At 37.6% G+C, this 19654-nt stretch overlaps 1 protein-coding gene across 1 annotated transcript in view; it reads left to right on the forward strand.

Moving 5' to 3' along the window:
- The first annotated feature begins 14093 nt into the window (after nt 1-14093).
- LOC110155839 (protein APCDD1-like) overlaps nt 14094-19654 on the forward strand; it is a 30278-nt gene continuing 24717 nt past the window's right edge. The window contains exon 1 of the mRNA XM_020920009.2: nt 14094-14429. Coding sequence (XP_020775668.1) covers nt 14345-14429 — 85 coding nt within the window. The 5' untranslated portion in view covers nt 14094-14344. The remainder of the gene's footprint in view (nt 14430-19654) is intronic.

Below are 19654 nucleotides of genomic sequence, written 5' to 3' on the forward strand. Positions count from 1 at the left end.
TGGTCAGAGTTTTATTTGATTTATGAATGAGATTAGTATGTATTCATTTCCAGGTGAAAGTTTACACATCAACAGACCAAACTGACACAAAACCATTTCTCATAATGACTTTTGCCGGTAGCTTCTCTCCTTAATCTCATGTTTGATCAGAGCCTGTGGGCACGAGCTCTGCCGGGACATACCCCACGGTGCGGGAGAGGAGATGGGACAGACAGGGGCTAAAGATGGAGGCCCCACAGAGGACGGAGCCTGGGGGCCACAGTCTTTGATCCAGGCAGGCTCCTCTGAGGAATGCACTGACTACGTACCAGCGCTGAACACATGTCTACAGACTATATATATATCTTATCTCAGGGCATAGAGCAAACACGAGCACAGGATCGAGTGATAATAAGGAAGTAGTGTCTCCTAGATGTCTTCAGTATGTCAATGAGAGAGGATTGGGAGCTTTACAAAATATTTAGTGACTAGATTTAAAGGGCCCATATTAGACTGTTCTCTGATCTATGTTATAATGTTGTTTCCTCATCACAAATATACCTGGAGCTTTGTTTTGTTTGAGACAAGAACACAGCATCAATATGCAGGGTTTGTGTATTAAACTTGTGTGAATGAAACAAAACACAACTCCAGGAATGTTTGATGAGAAGTTGAATCTGTTCAAATAAAGGTGCATTGTGTAACTTTTCTAGATTGGGTGAGTGACCTGTTTGTCTCCATGTAGATGTAAGTGCTGTGTTTTAAATTGTTCACAGTATGGTACTAAACTCATCTGTGTGTGAAAAATCCCTCAGTCGTCCAGGTAGAATTCATGGCAAAAGGAGAAATTCTGTTTGTCAACTGACTGAATTTCTCCTTTGCCTGAACAAATTTTTCTTTTCTGTCTGAATTTATTTAACTACACACTGCAAAAGAGCTTGGCCAAATTTTAAGATATAAACACTTAAAAGCAGTGAAATTATCTGTCCATGCAGAAAGGTAATTCTACTCGACAAATTATTTTAAAATAAACTACCTCTAGACTAGAATTAAGCAGCCTTAGAACTAGTACGAAGATAATAAATCTTAAAACAAATATTTCCTGATTAAAGGGCCCATATTAGACTGTTCTCTGATCTATGTTATAATGTTGTTTCCTCTTCACAAATATACCTGGAGTTTTGTTTTGTTTGAGACAAGAACACAGCTTCAATATGCAGGATTTGTGTGTGTTAAACTTGTGTGAATGAAACAAAACACAACTCCAGGAATGTTTTGATGAGTTTGATAATGGACCTTTAAATTTATAGCATGTGCCTCTATAGGAAGTCGATGAGGGGTGTGACGATGTTGGAAATAAATACAAATTGACCATATCAAAAATGTTGTCATTGTTTTCTTGAATTTCTCTTAAATTCCTGAATAATTGCACTACAGATATTTTTTACTTAAGTATAGTACACTGCAAAAAACAAAATCTATTCAAGTTCAGATGACTTGAATAATGATCTGAGTAAATTTCACTTGACAGGTAAAATTATGTAGCCAGGCTGGAGCCACCTAGTGCCTCCGCTCAATTTCATTTCTCTCCAGCGACTAGGTCAGGAATCGGAATACACTAGACGGTTTGCAAAAACCCTGGAAGTGCGAGTCCGGGCACCAGCCAATCAACAAAGAGAAAAACATTCTGTGTTGGCAACGATTCCGAGATCGAGGATTTAAAGCTGGAACAAAGAGAATGTTTGGTGAATTTTATCAAGGGGAAAGACGTTATTGTCCTTCTTCCTACGGGATTTGGGAAAAGCTTAATATACCAGTTTGCCGCATTAGTGGCGCATTACATACGTCATGACCAAATAGCAGCGAGTGGTTAAATTAAAAAAAGTAACCGTCTACCGTCAAGCAAACGAATCGTAATGCTGCAATGTCAGCATTAGTGGAGCAAGACTCCCAGTGGAACAAGACTTTTGTACTTAAAATATGAAAGTACATCTTGTTCCACTTAAAATAAGAAAAACAACAAAATTTTTGCACTTAAAATTAGAAACAAAATCAAATGTTGTTTGAATTAAGAAAAACACATTTATTCCACTGGTAGATAATTTTACTTATCAAGTTGAATCGACTCAAATAAAGTCAAATGTTCTTAATTTAAGTCATTTCAACTTACCTATATATTGTTTTCTTTTGGTATAGCAGGTTTATTGGGATTATGTGTCATTTTATTTTTATTTTTTGGCCAATAAAGTATTAATTCACCAGAAATAACACTGATAGACAGAGACATGTGCATCCAATAGTTTCTACTGCATGCTGGGTCCCAAGAAAAAAATTGTAGAAAAGTAAAAACAAAATGTCTGAAGAAAGGGTTGACTGCTTATCGTCACATTGTGGTGTTATTAAAATCAAAATTGGAAGCTCCAAAGTAATTTACCAGAAGTACATAGCCACTTATAGGATGTTTTATGACTCTTTTGTTCTTGTTAATATTGTTTTGGCCAAAGCTTTATTATGAATGTCTCGCATGCTTAGCAGACAGATGCAATAATCTTGTATTTATGCTGTGGCTGAATGATGATGTTACGGTGGCCCGGGAGGTCAAATCACTCAAACAAAGTGGAAAAACACAGCACATAATCTTCCAAAACACACACACACACAACTATAAAAGCACATGCACAAATTGGATAAAGCACTATTTACAAAACACACAGCCAAAACTCCTCCACATTATTAGTTAAATCACTTTGCATTTGTTTCAAACATGTGGACTGGCATTAAAAATCTTGGGACTGGGAGACACACTATAAATTTATAAATCAAAACTGAACTGAACTGATCTGAAATATAATCATAATCATACCAAACTTATACCATACTCCATACAACTGTTCAACAACACACGCTTATGTAATAGAAAACCTTCTGTCATGTCAATCACTATTTCATCTGTGCACTGTTTTCTTTACAACGTTTTGTATAGAAATGTATTTGTATTACTATTAGGGGTGTAAGAAAAAATGGATTCAGTGATATATCGTGATAGCCAGGCTGGAGCCACCTAGTGCCTCCGCTCAATTTCATTTCTCTCCAGCAACTAGGTCCGGAATCGGAATACACTAGACCAGGGGTCTCAAACTCAAATGACCTGGGGGCCACATTAGATAAAGTCTGAGTGAGGCTGGGCCGCATTGAGTATTCGATAAATAGCGGTTGCACAAAAAAAAAAAACCTTATGTGCACGTGTACTCGTATTAACAGATCCACTTAGACTCATTGCTTCACAACTGCTGTAAATTGAGTTTTTGGATGTAAGCTGCGTCAATAATCTGTTGTTGTGAATCTGTATGGACACCGATTGCAGCTTCATCTGTCAGTGCGGCCCGCGGTAGGGGGGTGGGATTGTGCGTACACTGACATTATTCTTTGGAATTAAGTGCAGGGCTGCAAAAAATATTGGTTGGCCCGCGAGTCTGAGACCCCTGCACTAGATGGTTCACAAAAACCCCAAAAGTGTGACTTCGTGCGCCGGCCAATCAGTGAAGAGACATACATTCTGTGTTGTCAACGATTCCCGAGATCGAGGATTTAAAGCCAGAATAAAGACAATGTTTGGTGAATTTTATCAAGGGGAAAGACATTATTGCCCTTCTTCCTACGGGATTTGGGTTTGGCACATTACATAAGTGACTACCAAATAGCAGCGATTGGTTAAATGATAAAATGTACCCGCCTACTGTTGCGCGAACGAATTCTAACACTACAAAGTCAGACGGTTTCTACGAAGTGAAACAGGCTGGTGAATCAGGCTAATATTGTGATACTTCATTGCACAATTCTCAAATCAATTCAAAATGTATCCGAATAGATTTTTATATAATTCACAAAAATGCATTAGTTACATTCAATTTTTATTTATATTTCATACATTTGTGTTCTTTTGAAGGTGTAGATGACTGTATTTTTTGATAAATTGCAATATATCATCCATTGTTTTAGTATCACGAGATATCGTGATATATTGAATCATGACAAGTGAATCATGATATGTATCGTATCGTCAAACTCAAGGCAATGCACACCCTGAATTACTATATTTCTATATTTTATTTTTAGTTACATTTATATAATTATGCCTCTTGTTATTTTTGCTACTTATTTTGAATTTATTGTTACCATTCATATTTTTTGCTCTTTGTTATTATAATATATTGTGATTCGTGAGCTACTGTGTCCAAAAATTTCCCGTGTGGATCAATAAACTTTGTCTAAGTCTAAGTCAGGAAAGGATAAAATGCTGGAAACCATCAATGTAACTCCTTCAAAGACACCTGCGAGACTCTCTCCCCACTTCCTGTTTCCTTTCCTGTTTTATTCATGAGCCGTAGATAAACGGTGGTGAGTGGTCATCTACAAACTTAATGGAACACATGATTCACCGTGAATACTGTTCCAGATTCGTGTGTTCAAAGCTTAAAGGTGCATTGTGTGACTTTTCTGGTGGAGGGTCCATCAAATGCTTTTCTTCTCGGAGATGTTATTGCTTTATCTGGAATGTTTCCCAGTATGGTGGTATTAAACCTTTCTTTCATCATGGAGACCAAACCAAACCAAGTTACAGGTCAGATCTGTGAAGAGGAAACCCCACTCACAGTCAGAATACCTGTTTTTCTAGGTATTTTTGAGCTATAAAACAACCTGTAATTGAATAAATGTAAAGTAGAGCTGTTTAAAGGGCTCATATTATGCTATTTTATAATGTTTCCTCATCAAAAACAGACCTGGAGATGTGTTTTGTTTCATTCACACATGTTTAACACACAAACCCTGCAGCCTGAGTTCTTCTCTCAAACAGAAAACACTCTGTTCCACCTTGTGATGCCATGTGGTAATACAGGAAGTGCTCCACTGTGTTTTTAAACTCCATACACCCTTCACTTGAATTACTTGGATTATTTCAGCCCTGGATTTGCCAATCTCTATTAAACAAAGGGTAAAATGTAGATGTTAACTTGAAAATCACTGCTTCATGACATTACAAGGTGGAACAAAGAGCATTTTGAGCTTTGGAGATGTAGACAAACTAAAGCTTTTATATGATCACGGTCTGAACAGAAGACACAAAAGTGGCATCGCGTCTTCACTTTTTATTCCGAGTTTAGACAAGAGTTCTTTGGAGGAAATCTGCATGCATATTGTGACGCAAAAGTGTGTGGAATTCAATTGGGTATGCATGACAGGCGGCTAGGTGGTGATGTTTGTCAGATCTGACCAGAGTTTTGTGTCTTGGGCAGTGTGGACAGAAACGCTACGGCGGAGTGTATTCAACTTTTAGATTTCCGCGTTTTAAGCCCCCAAAACACCGTCACCGTCTAAATGTACGGCACTTCCAATAAAATGTTTTGTCGTTTTTACCTGCAAGTGTTCTCCAGGAATGAAACAAAACACAACTCCGGATGTGTTTTTGAGGAGGTCACACCATTATAACATGGCTTAAAGCTCACAAGAGTAAATTTTGAATAATATAGGACCTTTAATGTCATACTGTGGAATATTTCAGGCAGAGCAATGGCATCTCCGTGGATAAAAAACACTTGACGGACCCTCCACGAGAAAGGTTATGTCGTGCATCTTTAAGTAGGAGGATCTGGATTGACAGGCTAACAAGGAAACGCCCCAAACTCGTATGAGAAAGTCAGGTTTTTCTCACATCTTGCACAGCTCAGACCTTGACCGTTTGGCTCGACACTGTTAATATAAGCAGAATCACGCAGAACTGGTGAGCCATATAAAACACTGCAAAGGCGGCGAGTGACTCAGTGCTTTCATATGAAGGGCGCTAACCTCTGTCGGGGTGCCAGGCCTACACTACACCGCTCGTCTCCATGGAAATACGTCTAAAATGTTCCACAGTATAGCCATAAACATATGAATCTCCATGGAGACTTGCAAGACAAATTACAGGTTAGATTTGTGCACTGCAAAAACTGAAATCTCGCCAAGTCAAGATTACGTGAAGAAAGTTTTATCACGATTTGAGTAAATTTCACATCACGAGTAAAATGATAACAAGACCTTCTGTACTTAAATTATGAAAATACGTCTTGTTACACTTGAAATAATCAAAACAATAGCTATTTGCGCTTAAAATAAGAAACAAATCGAATGTTGCTTGAATTAAGAAAAACACACTTATTCCATAGGCAGATCATTTTATTTGTCAAGTTTAATCGACTCAAATAAAGTCAAATGTTCTTAATTTAAGTCATTTTAATTTAGCTAGATATTGTTTTTTGCAGTGTGGAGACGCGACCGACAGTAGGAATTGATGTTTTTTAAGATATTTTAAAGCAATAAATAACACCTGCACTGCAAATTTCTCTGATCTGGCCAAGATTTTAAAACTTATATCAGGTTTTCATCTTGTTTCATTTTGTTTTCAGATTCAGGCTACGTTTATATGAGGACGGTCTGAACAGAAGATGCAGAAGTGGTGCCACGTCTTACTTTTTATTTCACATTTAGACGAGTGTTTTTGGGAGAAAATCCAAGTGCATAGGGCGAAGCAAAAGTGTGTGGAATTCGATTGGGTATGCTTGCCAGGTTTCTGTGTTCTGTATGTGCTGTATGTGACGTAAACACGTACACAACATGAGCAGATCTGACCAGGGTAGAAGGAAACGCTACGGCGGAGCATATTCATCATTTCCACTCTGAAGGGTGGTTTCAGATTTTTGCATTTTTAAGCCCCAAAAACGGCATCACCGTCTAAATGAAAGGCACTTCTGATAAAATATTTTGTCGTTTTTACCCGCAAGTGTTCTCCTGTAAACAGGCCCTTATTATCTACTTTCTAATTCTAAGATGCTTAATTCTAGTCTAGAGGTCCTTTATTTTACGATAACTAGCAAGTAAAATGATCTTGCTGCATGGACAGATAATTTCACTACTTTTAAGTAATTTTCTGATAGATTTGTGTATTTATCTTAAATTTTAGCCAAGCTTTGTTGCAGTGTGTAGTTGAATGAATGCAAGACAGATTAGTTTAGTACCATACTGTGGAAAATTTTAAACAAAGCATTTACATCTCCTCGCTGACCCCATCTAGAAAAGTTACATAGGGCACCTTTAAATTAAGAACATTTTACATTATTTGAGTAGATTCAACTTGACAAGTAAAATGATCTACCAGTGGAACAAGTGTGTTTTCTTAATTCAAACAACATTAGATCTGGTTTCTTATTTTGAGTTCAAGGAGTTGTTTTTCTTATCTTCAGTGTAACAAGATTTCATATTTTGTCTTGTCTAGATGGAGTTGTTATTGCTTTGACTGGAATGTTCCACAGTGAAGCATTACTCTAATCTATGCCCATGAAGATAAGCAAAAACTTACCTAGGCCAAGACATGTCAGATCTATGGAGAGCCATCTCAGTGTATCGTAAGAATATTTGTTTTTCATGGTATTTTTAATCAATAAAAACATCCATAATGGCATAAAAGTAAAATAGACAAGTTTAATACTGCACTGTGGAACATTCAAAACAATCACACCCTCAGTGGACCTTTAACTATACAAAAGGTCTCATTCCATTGGTAGATCACTTTACTTGTCAAACGAAATTTACTCAAATCGTGATAAAACCTTCTTAACTCAAGTAATCTAAACTTGGCTGGATTTTAGTTTTTGCAGTGTACTCCTGGGCCCACCACACTAGAGGAAGACTTCTGCCAACCCAGACCTGGCAACCCGCCCTGCTCCCCGTCCTTTACCTCTGCAGCGGTCAACAATATCAACAAGGAGCCAGGCCAGGCACATGTACAGCCGATGAATCAGACTGACCAGATGGCTATAGCAACTGCGTGGGCTTTTATAATGGTCTGAGATATAAATTTGTATAGAGAAACCAGATTGAATACAGTTTTGGGGTCAATTAGCAAACCAGGCAGCTCCATGTCACAGTTCATTTACACACAATAAGAAAAGCAATTTATTTTGATGGTCTTTTAATGTCCGCAATTGTGTAAGTACATTTCGAATAGGATACAATTCCCAAAATTCACAGGATATAGTGTGTAATTGGGATGTAGATTGTGTCATTTTTCATGCCAATTAAAGGAAATTGCATCTCTTGTTTCTTTACTGTTATTTTTTTTACTCTATAGAGCTCAGTTATTGTTGGAAGAGCTCAGGAGCCCAAGGACCTTCTTTGCTTTGCCCACATATACTGTAGCAGTAGTAGTAGTGGTGTGTGAATCAATACTAAAGTACTTTATTACACGCTGATTTAAAAGGCCCATATTATGCTGTTTTCTGATCAGTTATAATGTTTCCTCATCACAAACACACTTAGAGTTGTGTTTTGGTTCATTCACACATGTTGAACACACAAACCCTGCATATTTAGAGTTCTTCTCTCAAACACAAGACACTCTGATCCACCTTGTGATGTCATTTGGTAATACAGGAAATATTCAACTGTGTTTAAACTCCATACACCTTCACTAGAATCATTTGGATTTTCTCAGCCCTGGAATTATTGATCTCTACTGAACAAAAGGTAAAAGATAAATTACCACTACATGACATCACAAGGTGGAACAGAGCGTTTTAATCTTTAGAGATGGAGACAGACTAATAATAAAGGATTATTCAAACATGTGTGATTGAAACAAAACACAACTTCAGGCATTTTTTGAGGAGGTAGAAGCATTATAACATGGGTTAACACTAAAAACAACAATACATTTTGCTGAATATAGGACCTGTCAATTAGCCAGGCTGGCGCCACCTAGTGCCTCTGCTCAATTTCACTTCTCTCCAGCAACTAGGTCAGGAATCAGAATAAACTAGAATCAATATCAGCGAAGAGCTGTGAAGCCATGACGTCAAACTCGAGTGCCCGTCTGGGTCCCTTTTACAACAGTAAACAAAGCAGTCGAGATGGATGTAGACAAAGACATACATTCTGTGTTTCAACGATTCCCGAGATTGAGGATTTAAAGCCGGAACAAAAAGAATGTTTGGTGAATTTTAACAAGGGGAAAGACGTTATTGCCCTTCTTCCTACGGGATTTGGTGCATTACATACGTCATGACCAAATAGCAGCGATTGGTTAAATTAAAAAAGTATCCGCCTACTGTGGAGCGAATGAATCCTGCATGAATGCTGCAGGGTCAGACGGTTTCCACGAAGTGAAACCGGCTGATGAATCAGGCTAGTTATCAATACCAATCCATAGGTATCGCTGTTCATTAATAATAAATAACTTATTCCGAGCCCCGCACACTCTTATTTCTGACTAATACTAACACATACTTGGTTGTAATTTGTTCATTAATTTCAGTGGCAGACAAGAGAAAATTCTCACTGCTAAAGGATGCTGATTTCAATAAAATGTTCAATTTTAGATGCACCAACACATCAGCATTACACTCTTTCTCTGAAAGAAAACAGTTTTCTAGTCTGTATTTAAAATATTTGTTTTTGAGTTTGCCAGCTCATGGAAACTTTCAAAATGTCAAAAGACAAACACTTTTCCAATGAGAAACTGAAATGACTTCAACTGAATCCTAAAAATGCACAAGCTCTTCTTCACCGGCATCATAATAAGGCATTAGTCTTATATAACGCTTTTCCAAACGCTTAAACTCGCTTTACAGTTTCATGCATTACTCATTCACTCCATACTTGATGGTGGTAAACTATGCTAGCCACAGCTGCCCCTGGGACAGGCTGACAGAAGTGAGTCTGCTAAACTGCACCATTGGCCCCTCCGACCATCACCAATCCAATCCACTTTATTTATAGCACATTTTATAAACATGACACTTTCCAAAGTGCTGCACAGACAAATTAATACAATAGAAGACAGTAAATCATAAATAAAAACAATACTAAGTGTTAAAATGCCTAAAGCTACAAATGATATAAAAATGAATCAAATAAAACAAATAAACAAATAAATAAAAGACACAGAGGACCACACAACAAAGGGTAAAAGTGGGTTTTAAGACCAGACTTAAAACACTCCACTTTGGGGGCTGTTTTTTTTTTTTTTTTTTTTCATTTATAATTTCTGACCAGTCTTTGATTGATGGTGCTGTTAATGGCCTGCTGCTAGAAGTACGCTCCAGAGATATCCACTGATTGTGTCCAGGGGTTTTGTAGTCTTATTCAGCAGACATTTTCACTTCGTAGAAACCGTTTGACCTCACAGCATTAGGATTTGTTCGCTCGACAGTAGGCGGTACTTTTTTATTTAAACAATCGCTGCTATTTGGTCGTGACATATGTAATGCTCTGCTAATGGGGCTAACTGGTATAATTAAGCTTTTCCCAAATCCTATAGGAAGAAGGGCAAAAACGTCTTTTACCTTGATAAAATTCACCAAACCTTCTCTTTGTTCCGGCTTTCAATCCTCAACCTCAGGAATCGTTGCCAACACAGAATGTATGTCTCTTCGCTGATTGGATAGTGTCCAAACTCACACTTCCGGGGTTCTTGCAAACTGTCTAATGTATTCTGATTCCTGACCTAGTCACTGGAGAGAATGAAATTGAGCGGAGGCACTAGGTGGTGCCAGTCTGGATAGGCGTTTTGAGGCCCAGATACCTAATTGTGAAGTTGAGGGGGATGGTCACATTAAAGATAGTTTGCAGTACTTTGTTAATTTCTGTACCAAAATGTATGGATCACATGACAATCCCAAAACACATGGTAATGGTGGGCCTCTTGGCAGCCACAGTTTCTCCAATACTATTCCAATATTTCCCTGCGAATAATGGGCACTTTGGTATACTGTTATAAAAACAAATGATATATTTTTCCACCCAAATTCTTTCCAGATATGTGATTTTGTGGTCCTCCATTGAGATGTAAATATATTTTCCCATTCTTCATTTGTCAGAACAAAATTAATCCCCCCGGTTTTAAGTCTCGTCTTAGGCACCGTGAGTTGGAGCTGGCCCTTGGACCTCGGAGCTCGTGCGGGGGTGTAAATTTGGATGACCAACCCTCACTCACACACGACATTCAGACACAGTGACGTTTTTGCCACTAGCGCCCCACTGTGGCACCTTGTATTCTTGACCATTGGTGTTAAATGTGGTTTTGCACTTCACTATAATCTCTTCATGTAAATTAATTTTATTTTGTACATAATTTCCATAAGCCTGTCCCTACCCATGTACAGATAAGTGGTTGAAAATTCCCTGCATTGTATAATACTGTTACTGATGATTGGTCAAGAAGGTCAGCCAAGAAATTTATGCCAAATTTGTTCACCGTGGCAATCCAAAAAATCAACAAACTCTTAAATCTGCCGGCGTTCAGGTTGATTTCATTTTCTGAGTTCAGTTGCATGCCATTTTCTGGAAACCTCTAACTGTTTAACACATCCAAAGTTTAACAAATGACAAATCCACTTACCCCTGATCTTCTTCAGACATCATGTGGTGAACACATTTGACACGTGTATTTCATCCTCGCTCCAAATAAAACCTTTCCAACTCTGACTTTTGTTTATTTGCGTCTACTTCGAAAAAACTCCCCCGGCTCATCCAACAGAAGCATCTTTTTCCCCGAACGCCGTGCGCCTCCGTGGTACCGACTGTCAACAGTTTTGACTGGGAACATCTCCTCTGGTCCAATACAAACTTACAGGCCATGCACGAAGAACTATCCTGAAAAGATGGAACATTTTTTACAAAATTTCTGACCTCCCGCCGAAGCCCTGACACAAACTCACGCTGCGTTCACGGACCACAGACTATTTAGAGATACCAGAGATGTCAGGGCCTCCTCATGTCTGTGCACGAAATGATGATGGATAGACGAGTGGTGGAGCTGCAAAAACACAGGTTGGAATATTTCACCCGGAGTCAACTTTGAAAAATGAAGAGAATAACAGGTTAGAGAGAGAAAAGTAGAAATTATTATCGCTAAGTGTAGCAAGAGAAGGATGGCGTGACCACACAATGAAGGGAGATTTCTTTAAAGGAGTGTTCTGGCACTTTTTTCACCGGATAATAGTTTGAGTCCATCTGTTGGTTGTTAACATTGTTCCTACAAACTCCTCTTGATTTCACATATTCCTCAAAGCTGTCAAATCAGCTGTTAGCCAGGTTTGTGGTTATGAGTAGCAGTAAAAAAAGTGACCATTCCGACATTTTTGTAACAAAAGTGCAAAATATCCATGGAGATGCATTAGTCAAAACAACATTAAAGAAGATCTATTATGAAAAATCAACTTTTCTGAGCTTTTGCCCATGTTATAGTTGTTTCCCCTTCTCATTTACCCTCTCAAAGTTGTATTTGGAGTGATTTGTGCATGTTTAAATAATCTTTAAACAATTATTTTCAACACGCCATATTGCAGATCAACCTCCGTTCACCGCCACTAGAAAACGCCCACTGCTCTGTTCTTAGTTTGTTCTTCAATTTTATTTTCTTAATTGGTCATACACATTTGGCAGCATTGTGAAGTGATTTTGGTACGAATGAAAAAAAAAAGAAAGAAAAAAAAAATCTGTGGTTTTCAAGTGTGATCTACAGCTATCCATTGGAGGTGCTGACAACTTTATGACTCTTTGCTGTGATGACGTTTACAGCGACGTCAGCTCCCACTGGACACCACAGTTTTATAACAAGGAAATCAGAGGACTTGTTTCTTTTATTAAGTCATTTTAAATCATTATTGTGATTTAAAATGTGTAAATTATAACAAAATGATCCACGGGTGTTATAGATTATAACTATATAGCAGAATATGCCTTCTTTAAGTTATATTTTTATTGATGCATGTTTAAAAGTAGCCAAGGTGGCGCCACCTAGTGTCTCCACTCAATTTCATTTCTTTCCAGTGATTAGGTCAGGAATCAAAATACACTAGAACCCCAGAAGTTGAAGACCGTACAATCAGTGAAGAGCTGTGAAGCCATGATGTCAAACTCAAGTGCCTGTCTGGGTCCCTTTTTTGGTACAGCACAACAGTAAACAAAGCAGTCGAGATGGATGTAGATGAAGCCATACATGATGTGTTGGCAACGATTCCTGAGATCGAGGATTTAAAGCCGGAACAAAGAGAATGTTTGGTGAATTTTATCAAGAGTAAAGACGTTATTGCACTTCTTCCTACAGTATTTGGAGCATTACATACGTCACAACCAAATAGCAGCGATTGGTTAAATAAAAATAAAAAAACGCCTACTGTCGAGCGAACAAATTCTAATGCAGTGAGGTCAGATGGTTTCAACGAAGTGAAACCGGCTGATGAATCAGGCTAGTTTAAAGGTGCATTGTGTAACTTTTGGTGGAGGGTCCGTCAAACGCTTTACTCCACGGAGATGTTATTACTTTTTCTGGAATGTTTCACAGTATGGCATTAAACCTTTCTATCTTCATGGAGAACAAACCAGACCAAGTTACAGGTCAGATCTGTGGAGAGGCAACCCTGCTCACAATCAGAATACTTGTTTTTCCAGGTATTTTTGAGCTGTAAAACCACCTGTAATTTAATAAATGTATGGTAGACCTGTTAAATGTCTGTTTAATACTGTGACAAATCCAGTTCAGAGCAATGACATATCCATAGAAACAAACAAGTGATGGACCCACAACCAAAAATTGCCATAGAGCACCTTTAAGTAATCCTGTATTGTCCTGCATTTGAGGCCTAAATCCTCTGAAATCCTTTGTTTTCACCTACTCCTATCTCCGCCCACTTGAAAGAAAAGAACAAACACTCTTTAAGGCCTTCATTTAACATCTGTAAACATCCATTTTACATATACACCTGAAAATCTTTATGCCCAATTTACCAGGACAAAGCTACAGTGAGACTAAACACTCTTCAGCTTAATATGTCTATACTGTAAACCTCCTCCGCGATAAGTGCAGCTAGTTTGCCCTACATGTAGCCGCTGGCTCTCATTCATCACTGCCCTTTTGCACCTTGCTCTAAAAGCTCCCTTGGGCTTTTAGTTTAGGAAGTCCTCCCTCCTCCCTCTCCTTCTCCTCCCCTCCCTCTCTCTCCTTTCTCTCCTCCCTTCTTTTCAGCTATAAGAAGCAGACCCGCATGCTTTACCCGGGACAGTCCTCCTCTAGACTTGCACAAGAAAAGATACACAGTCATAGTATTTTGTTAGATCATTGAACTGAACTTTTTGAGCTGCCTGCCCAAGCATGGACTTGTGAATCTGGGGCTGAAAACATCTCATTAGTTGGTGAATTTTTTGGGGATTATCTGAGTTTTTAGGGACTTTTGAACGCATTTTTGGTCATGGTACTTGCGTGTTGACAGAAGAAGTCCCTGTGTTGGATTTGCGTGGGATCAAAGTTGTTTTTATTCGGCGCAGAGTGTGAATGAAGAGAAGGGGAGGGGGAAGCATGTCCGCCGGAGACTGCAGTCACCTGTTGAGGGCCGCCTGGCTGCTCTGCCTCTGCCAAGGTGGGTGCAAATCGAAAATGAAAATCTGAATGTATTGAAATTATAAGTAGGTTTGAAATGAATTAATTTGTGTTATTTTTCCTTATGCTATCCTGGGACAAATGTATAGACTGCATTAACAAAAGTTGATTAAATAAGTAGTAGTAGTAGCAGAAGTAGTAGTAGTAGTAGTAATCTATAGTGGTGTATAATGGCTGTATTAAAATATTAATGGAACTATCCTGTAATTATCCCTCTTTTTAATAAAGTTATCTTCAGGTGTGTCCTGATAGTAGTAATTACAGTAGTGGTAGTAATCATAGACATTCAGTTATATGTATATGGTAGTAGTAGTGGTAGTGTAGTAGTAGTAATAATAGTAGCAGTAGTAGTAGTTTAAACAGCCATTTTACATATACATATAGTCATAGCAATAGTTGAAGTAGTAATAGTAGTAGTAGAAGTAATAGTAGAAGTAGTAGTATTTGTAAAATAGTAATGCAAATATTGTGTTTAGAAATTGTGCCACTTCTAATTGAGTTCATTTACTTATTTTCAAATGTGTAGTGATAGTATTAGTAGCCGTATTTATGGGAGTTGTGGTGGTAGTAGTCATAGACATTCAATTGTAGTAGTAGTAGTAGTAGTAGTAGTAGTAGTAGTAGTAGTAGTAGTAGTATAGCAGCATTAAAATAGTAATGTAGTTTTGTGTCTAGGAGTTGTCTTCAAGTAATTATGGTTGTAGTGATAGTAGTCATAGACATTCAATTATATGTCCATGGTAGTAGTAGTAGCAGTAGCAGTAACTCTAGTAAAGCAGTATTCAAATAGTAATGCAATTACTGTGCTTAGAAATGGTCCCACTTCTAATTGAGTTAATTTACTTATTTTCAAATGTCAAGTGATAGTAGTTGGCTTATTTACTGTATGGTGGTTGTGGTCATTATGGTGGTAGTAGTCATAGGCATTCAGCTGTAGCAGTAGTAATAGTAGTAGTAGTAGTATTAGTACGAGTAGAAGTAAAGCAGTATTAAAATAGTAATGCAACTATTGTGTTTAGAAGTTGTCTTCAAATGTGTTCTGATAGTAGTAATTATGGTTGTAGTGATAGTAGTCATAGACATTCGATTATACAGTATGTCCATGGTAGTAGTAGTAGTAGTAGTAGTAGTAGTAGTAGTAGTAGTAGTAGTAGTAGTAGTAGTAGTAGTAGTAAGCCGTGTCCCTGTTGTTGTTTACTGTAGGCTAGTAGTTTTCTTAGGTGCTTTTGTGCTTTTAAATACAAAGTGCTTGTAGTAGTAGTAGTAACAGCAATAATAATAGTAGTTGTTGTATAGTAGTAGCAGTGGGCTATGTAGATGAGCTGTGAAATTTAGTTGAAAGATTTCTAAAATGAATAATGCAGAAACATCTGCGTAATTTATACTATGAGGTTAATTTTGTGCACTGTTGGCAAGAAGCACAGATGAGTCAAACTGTAATAAAAAATAGTTTTACTTTTCAGTTCTGTGTCAAAAATATGATGGAGTAGAAAGTACAGATGCCTGCTCTCAAACGTAGTGAAGAAAAAGTAAAACGTATCCACTAAAGTGTACTAAAGTAAAGTACAGGTATCTAAAATTTATACTTAAAGGTGCAATATGTAACTTTTTGGGGGATCTGTCCCTGCTTGTTTCTATGGATATATCATTGCTCTGCCTGGAATGTTCCATAATATGACTTTAAGCAGCTCTACTTTACATTTACTGAATTCCAAGTGGTTTTATGACTCAGAAATACCTTGAAAAACAGGCATTCTGACTGGGAGCGGGGTTGGCTCTCCTCTCCACAGATCTGACCTGTAACTTTGTCCAGTTTGGTCTCTGTGAAAATAGAAAGGTTTAATACCATACTGTGAAAAATTCCAGATAAAGTAATAACATTTTCAAGGAGAAACACTTTTGACGAACTCTCCACCAGAAAAGTTACAGTACTTTACTATTTTTACTTTGTTACGTTCCACCAGTAGTACAGACAAGTCAATAATAGATACAAAGACAATAATAATAATAATTTAATAGCAGTTAACTTTCCACATTTGATCACCACCATATTTCAACTACAAAAACACCATTGCTTCTTGACTTGCCCAGTACCACATGCTCTCAAGGCTCACACAATAACAAAGATTAGCGCCAACAAACCTACAAATTGTCTGGAAGCCATTATGTCATTTGTCACTATTGGAGCAGTAAAAACATTTAGCTGACGTTGGTTTTCGTGAATAGCCCAGATTGTCCCTTCTTCTTCAAAGACATCACAGATCAGTGGAGGAGCCGAGAGGACAATGGTTGAAAGGGTGCAAGAAAGCATGGCCCTGGAACTAATGTTGTGATTACGGTAAATGGTTGTAAAAACAGGACACAGACATGACTTAGGCTTGGTACACAGAGCAAAGACGTGATTATAGAGGCGATGTGTCCCTCTGAGCAGGAAATAAGACCGGTTTGGACAGTCACAGCTGGTTAAGGTGATGGGCATAAGAGAGAACATCTGTCTATGGTTAAATATTATTGTGTGACATAAAAGGAAATTGTGCATCAGAGTTTGGGGCATATGAAGATTTGTTTCGAGATCATTTTTAATATTGTTATTTTTCGTAATACTTAATTAGCCTTAAAGGTGCACTGTGTAACTTTTTGGTTGGTGTCCGTAACCTTCTTGTTTCTACGGATGTGTCGTTGCTCTGCTTAGAATGTTCCACAATATGAATTTAAACAGCTCTACCTTACATTTTTTCATTTACAAGTGGTTTTATAGCTCAAAAATGCCTAGAAAAACAGGCATTCTGATTGTGAGCGGGGTCGCCTCTCCACAGATCTGACCTGTAACTTGGTCTGGTTTGGTCTCCATGAAGATAGAAAGGTTTAGTTGCCATACTGTAACTACTTATATTTTTCTTTATGTAGTTGAGGAAAATAAGGCCACTGTGTACTGTCTGCATCTAATTATTAAGTGTTTTTTTTTTTTTTAATGACTCAGCAGGAAGTGCAATAGCATGCTAGTTGTTTTTTAGCATAATTGTGACAGCAAAACTTTTATCTAGCTTCTGAAGTTTGGACCACTGTGGAGTTCTGTTTTTCACGTTTTCAAGATCGTAAAACAATCTTTATGAATTAGGTCTTTGTTCATGCTTTAGTAAGACTAATTAAAGTTTAGTTATTATGAAGTGAGACCTTTTTATTTGTGTGCATTAGCCTTTATCTCTGGGAGGAATATAATATAGTATTTTCAATGTATTCTTTTTTTATTATGTTTCTCTTAAATTTTATGATTATTGTATCAAATTAGACAAATCTAAATAATATATGAAGGGGCAAAATCAGGTTTTAAATCAGGATTATCTCCAAGATAAAATTTCAGACAAATTTCAGATTAAACTAAAAATGGTACGAGAAGTCTATACAACTGCACCACAGCTTAAGAATCACTCTGTAAATATAAATGAACTAATCATTTTATCACAAAATACTTACAAGTATGTATAGGTTCTGAATTTTGACTCTGACTGCTCTTGGCTGTTTAACCCCGGTTCACAGGTCACTTGCTTTTCTTAAGTGGCCATTCAACCTAAAACAAAAACATCTTGAATCTGTTGAAATGAAAGGACAAAACAAAAGGTTCAGTTGTGGAAGGCCTCAGCTGGTGTCCCACTGGAGCTGAGTTGTGGTTAAATTGTGGTTCAGTGTGAGAGAGAGGAGGAATTTTAAGTGAAGAAGGTCTATTAAATTTTTGCTCTTAAAAAGCAGTTGTATGGCATCAGAACGTGTCATTTTCCTGAATATAACATTTTTTTGTTTATTGGATCATCTCTCTTTTCACTGTTGAATTATAGCCTTACGGACACATTTATACACGACAAAAACACAAAAATACTCAAGTTCGACCTGATTCTTAGCACCTGATACTTACATTTTTTAAACTGTTTCCAGTGACCCAAAGTTTTTCCTTTCCCAACATTCCTATCATAATTATTTTGGCCTACACCAATGATTGAATGAAGTAAAACTTTTGAAGATTAGAGTAATGCAGTCACCGTAATGCTAACAGCAACTAGCATGCAAACAGTACACTTCCTGATTCACAAACAATAAAAGGCTTTATAATTAGGCCCCGTCCACACTATGTACTATGTATTCAAGTTGTTTTCGCTCCGGATGCATTGTTTGTCCACAATAATCCGATGGAAAGTGGCTCAAGAATTCATCTGAGTACTGATCTGATCTGGCACTGTGTGGATGCCTGAAAATGTTGATATGCTCATGTAAAAGCGCTAGTTGCAAACTTATTGAACTACGTCACTTGCGCCTTCCTGATTCGCTGGGTTCGTGACATCGGTTTGTGACGCTATTGTGGAAAACAGTTTAAACAAACCAGAGACAAATGGGAAACAGCAGAGCTAGAACTACTTGCTACTTTCACACTTGCCATCTTCCTTGGCTCGAAATCGGCTGCTCGTGATGACGTGACGCCAGCCTGGTCACATCAGGCGGTTTCACATTATGGAAGGTTTTGATTGCAGACACAGGAACGACGTGTCTGGATTCAAATCATTTCGGATACGGTGATTCATTTCAGTGTAAACGTAACCTTTGATACAGACCTACTGTCTATACATCGGTCTTATTTTGATCCTTACTCATTACAATATAATATAATAAGAAAGAATAAAACATATAAATGTTAATAATAAATTCTAAATAAGTAGCAAAAAAGCGAGACAGAGACCAAGAGACATGTGTCAAATAAGGCAAAATTATATAAATGTATATGTATGTATTAGTATAAATTTATATAATTATGCTTAAGAGCTGCTTTTACAAAACTTCTGTTGCTTCTGAGTGAGAAACTGAATATCTGTTGGCAAATGTTTACTTCTTGTAGATCAGATTGTGTCAAAATAAAGCAGATTAAAGTCTAATAAAGCTTCAGACAGAGCAGAGCCTACAGTTAGCATCACAACCACGGAAAATGTTGATGACAGCAGCTGCAAAGAATCAAAGCAGATGTTTCTTTGCTAAAAAAAAAAAAACTTCAAACACATTCAAAGTAAAACATTATTGGCAAACTGTTTTTCCCATCCTTGCTAGCGGACTTTAGCCTGGACAGTTTGGCTAATTACAAATTAATGTATTCCCACTCGGAAAGTTGTCTTGGAACTGCGAACAGGAAGGTAAACACATGGTTATTCAGATATCCAGTAATGA

Source organism: Boleophthalmus pectinirostris, unplaced genomic scaffold, assembly GCF_026225935.1.
Source record: "Boleophthalmus pectinirostris isolate CB_2022bp ecotype Guang Dong unplaced genomic scaffold, ASM2622593v1 HiC_scaffold_3, whole genome shotgun sequence".
Lineage (NCBI taxonomy): Eukaryota > Metazoa > Chordata > Actinopteri > Gobiiformes > Gobiidae > Boleophthalmus > Boleophthalmus pectinirostris.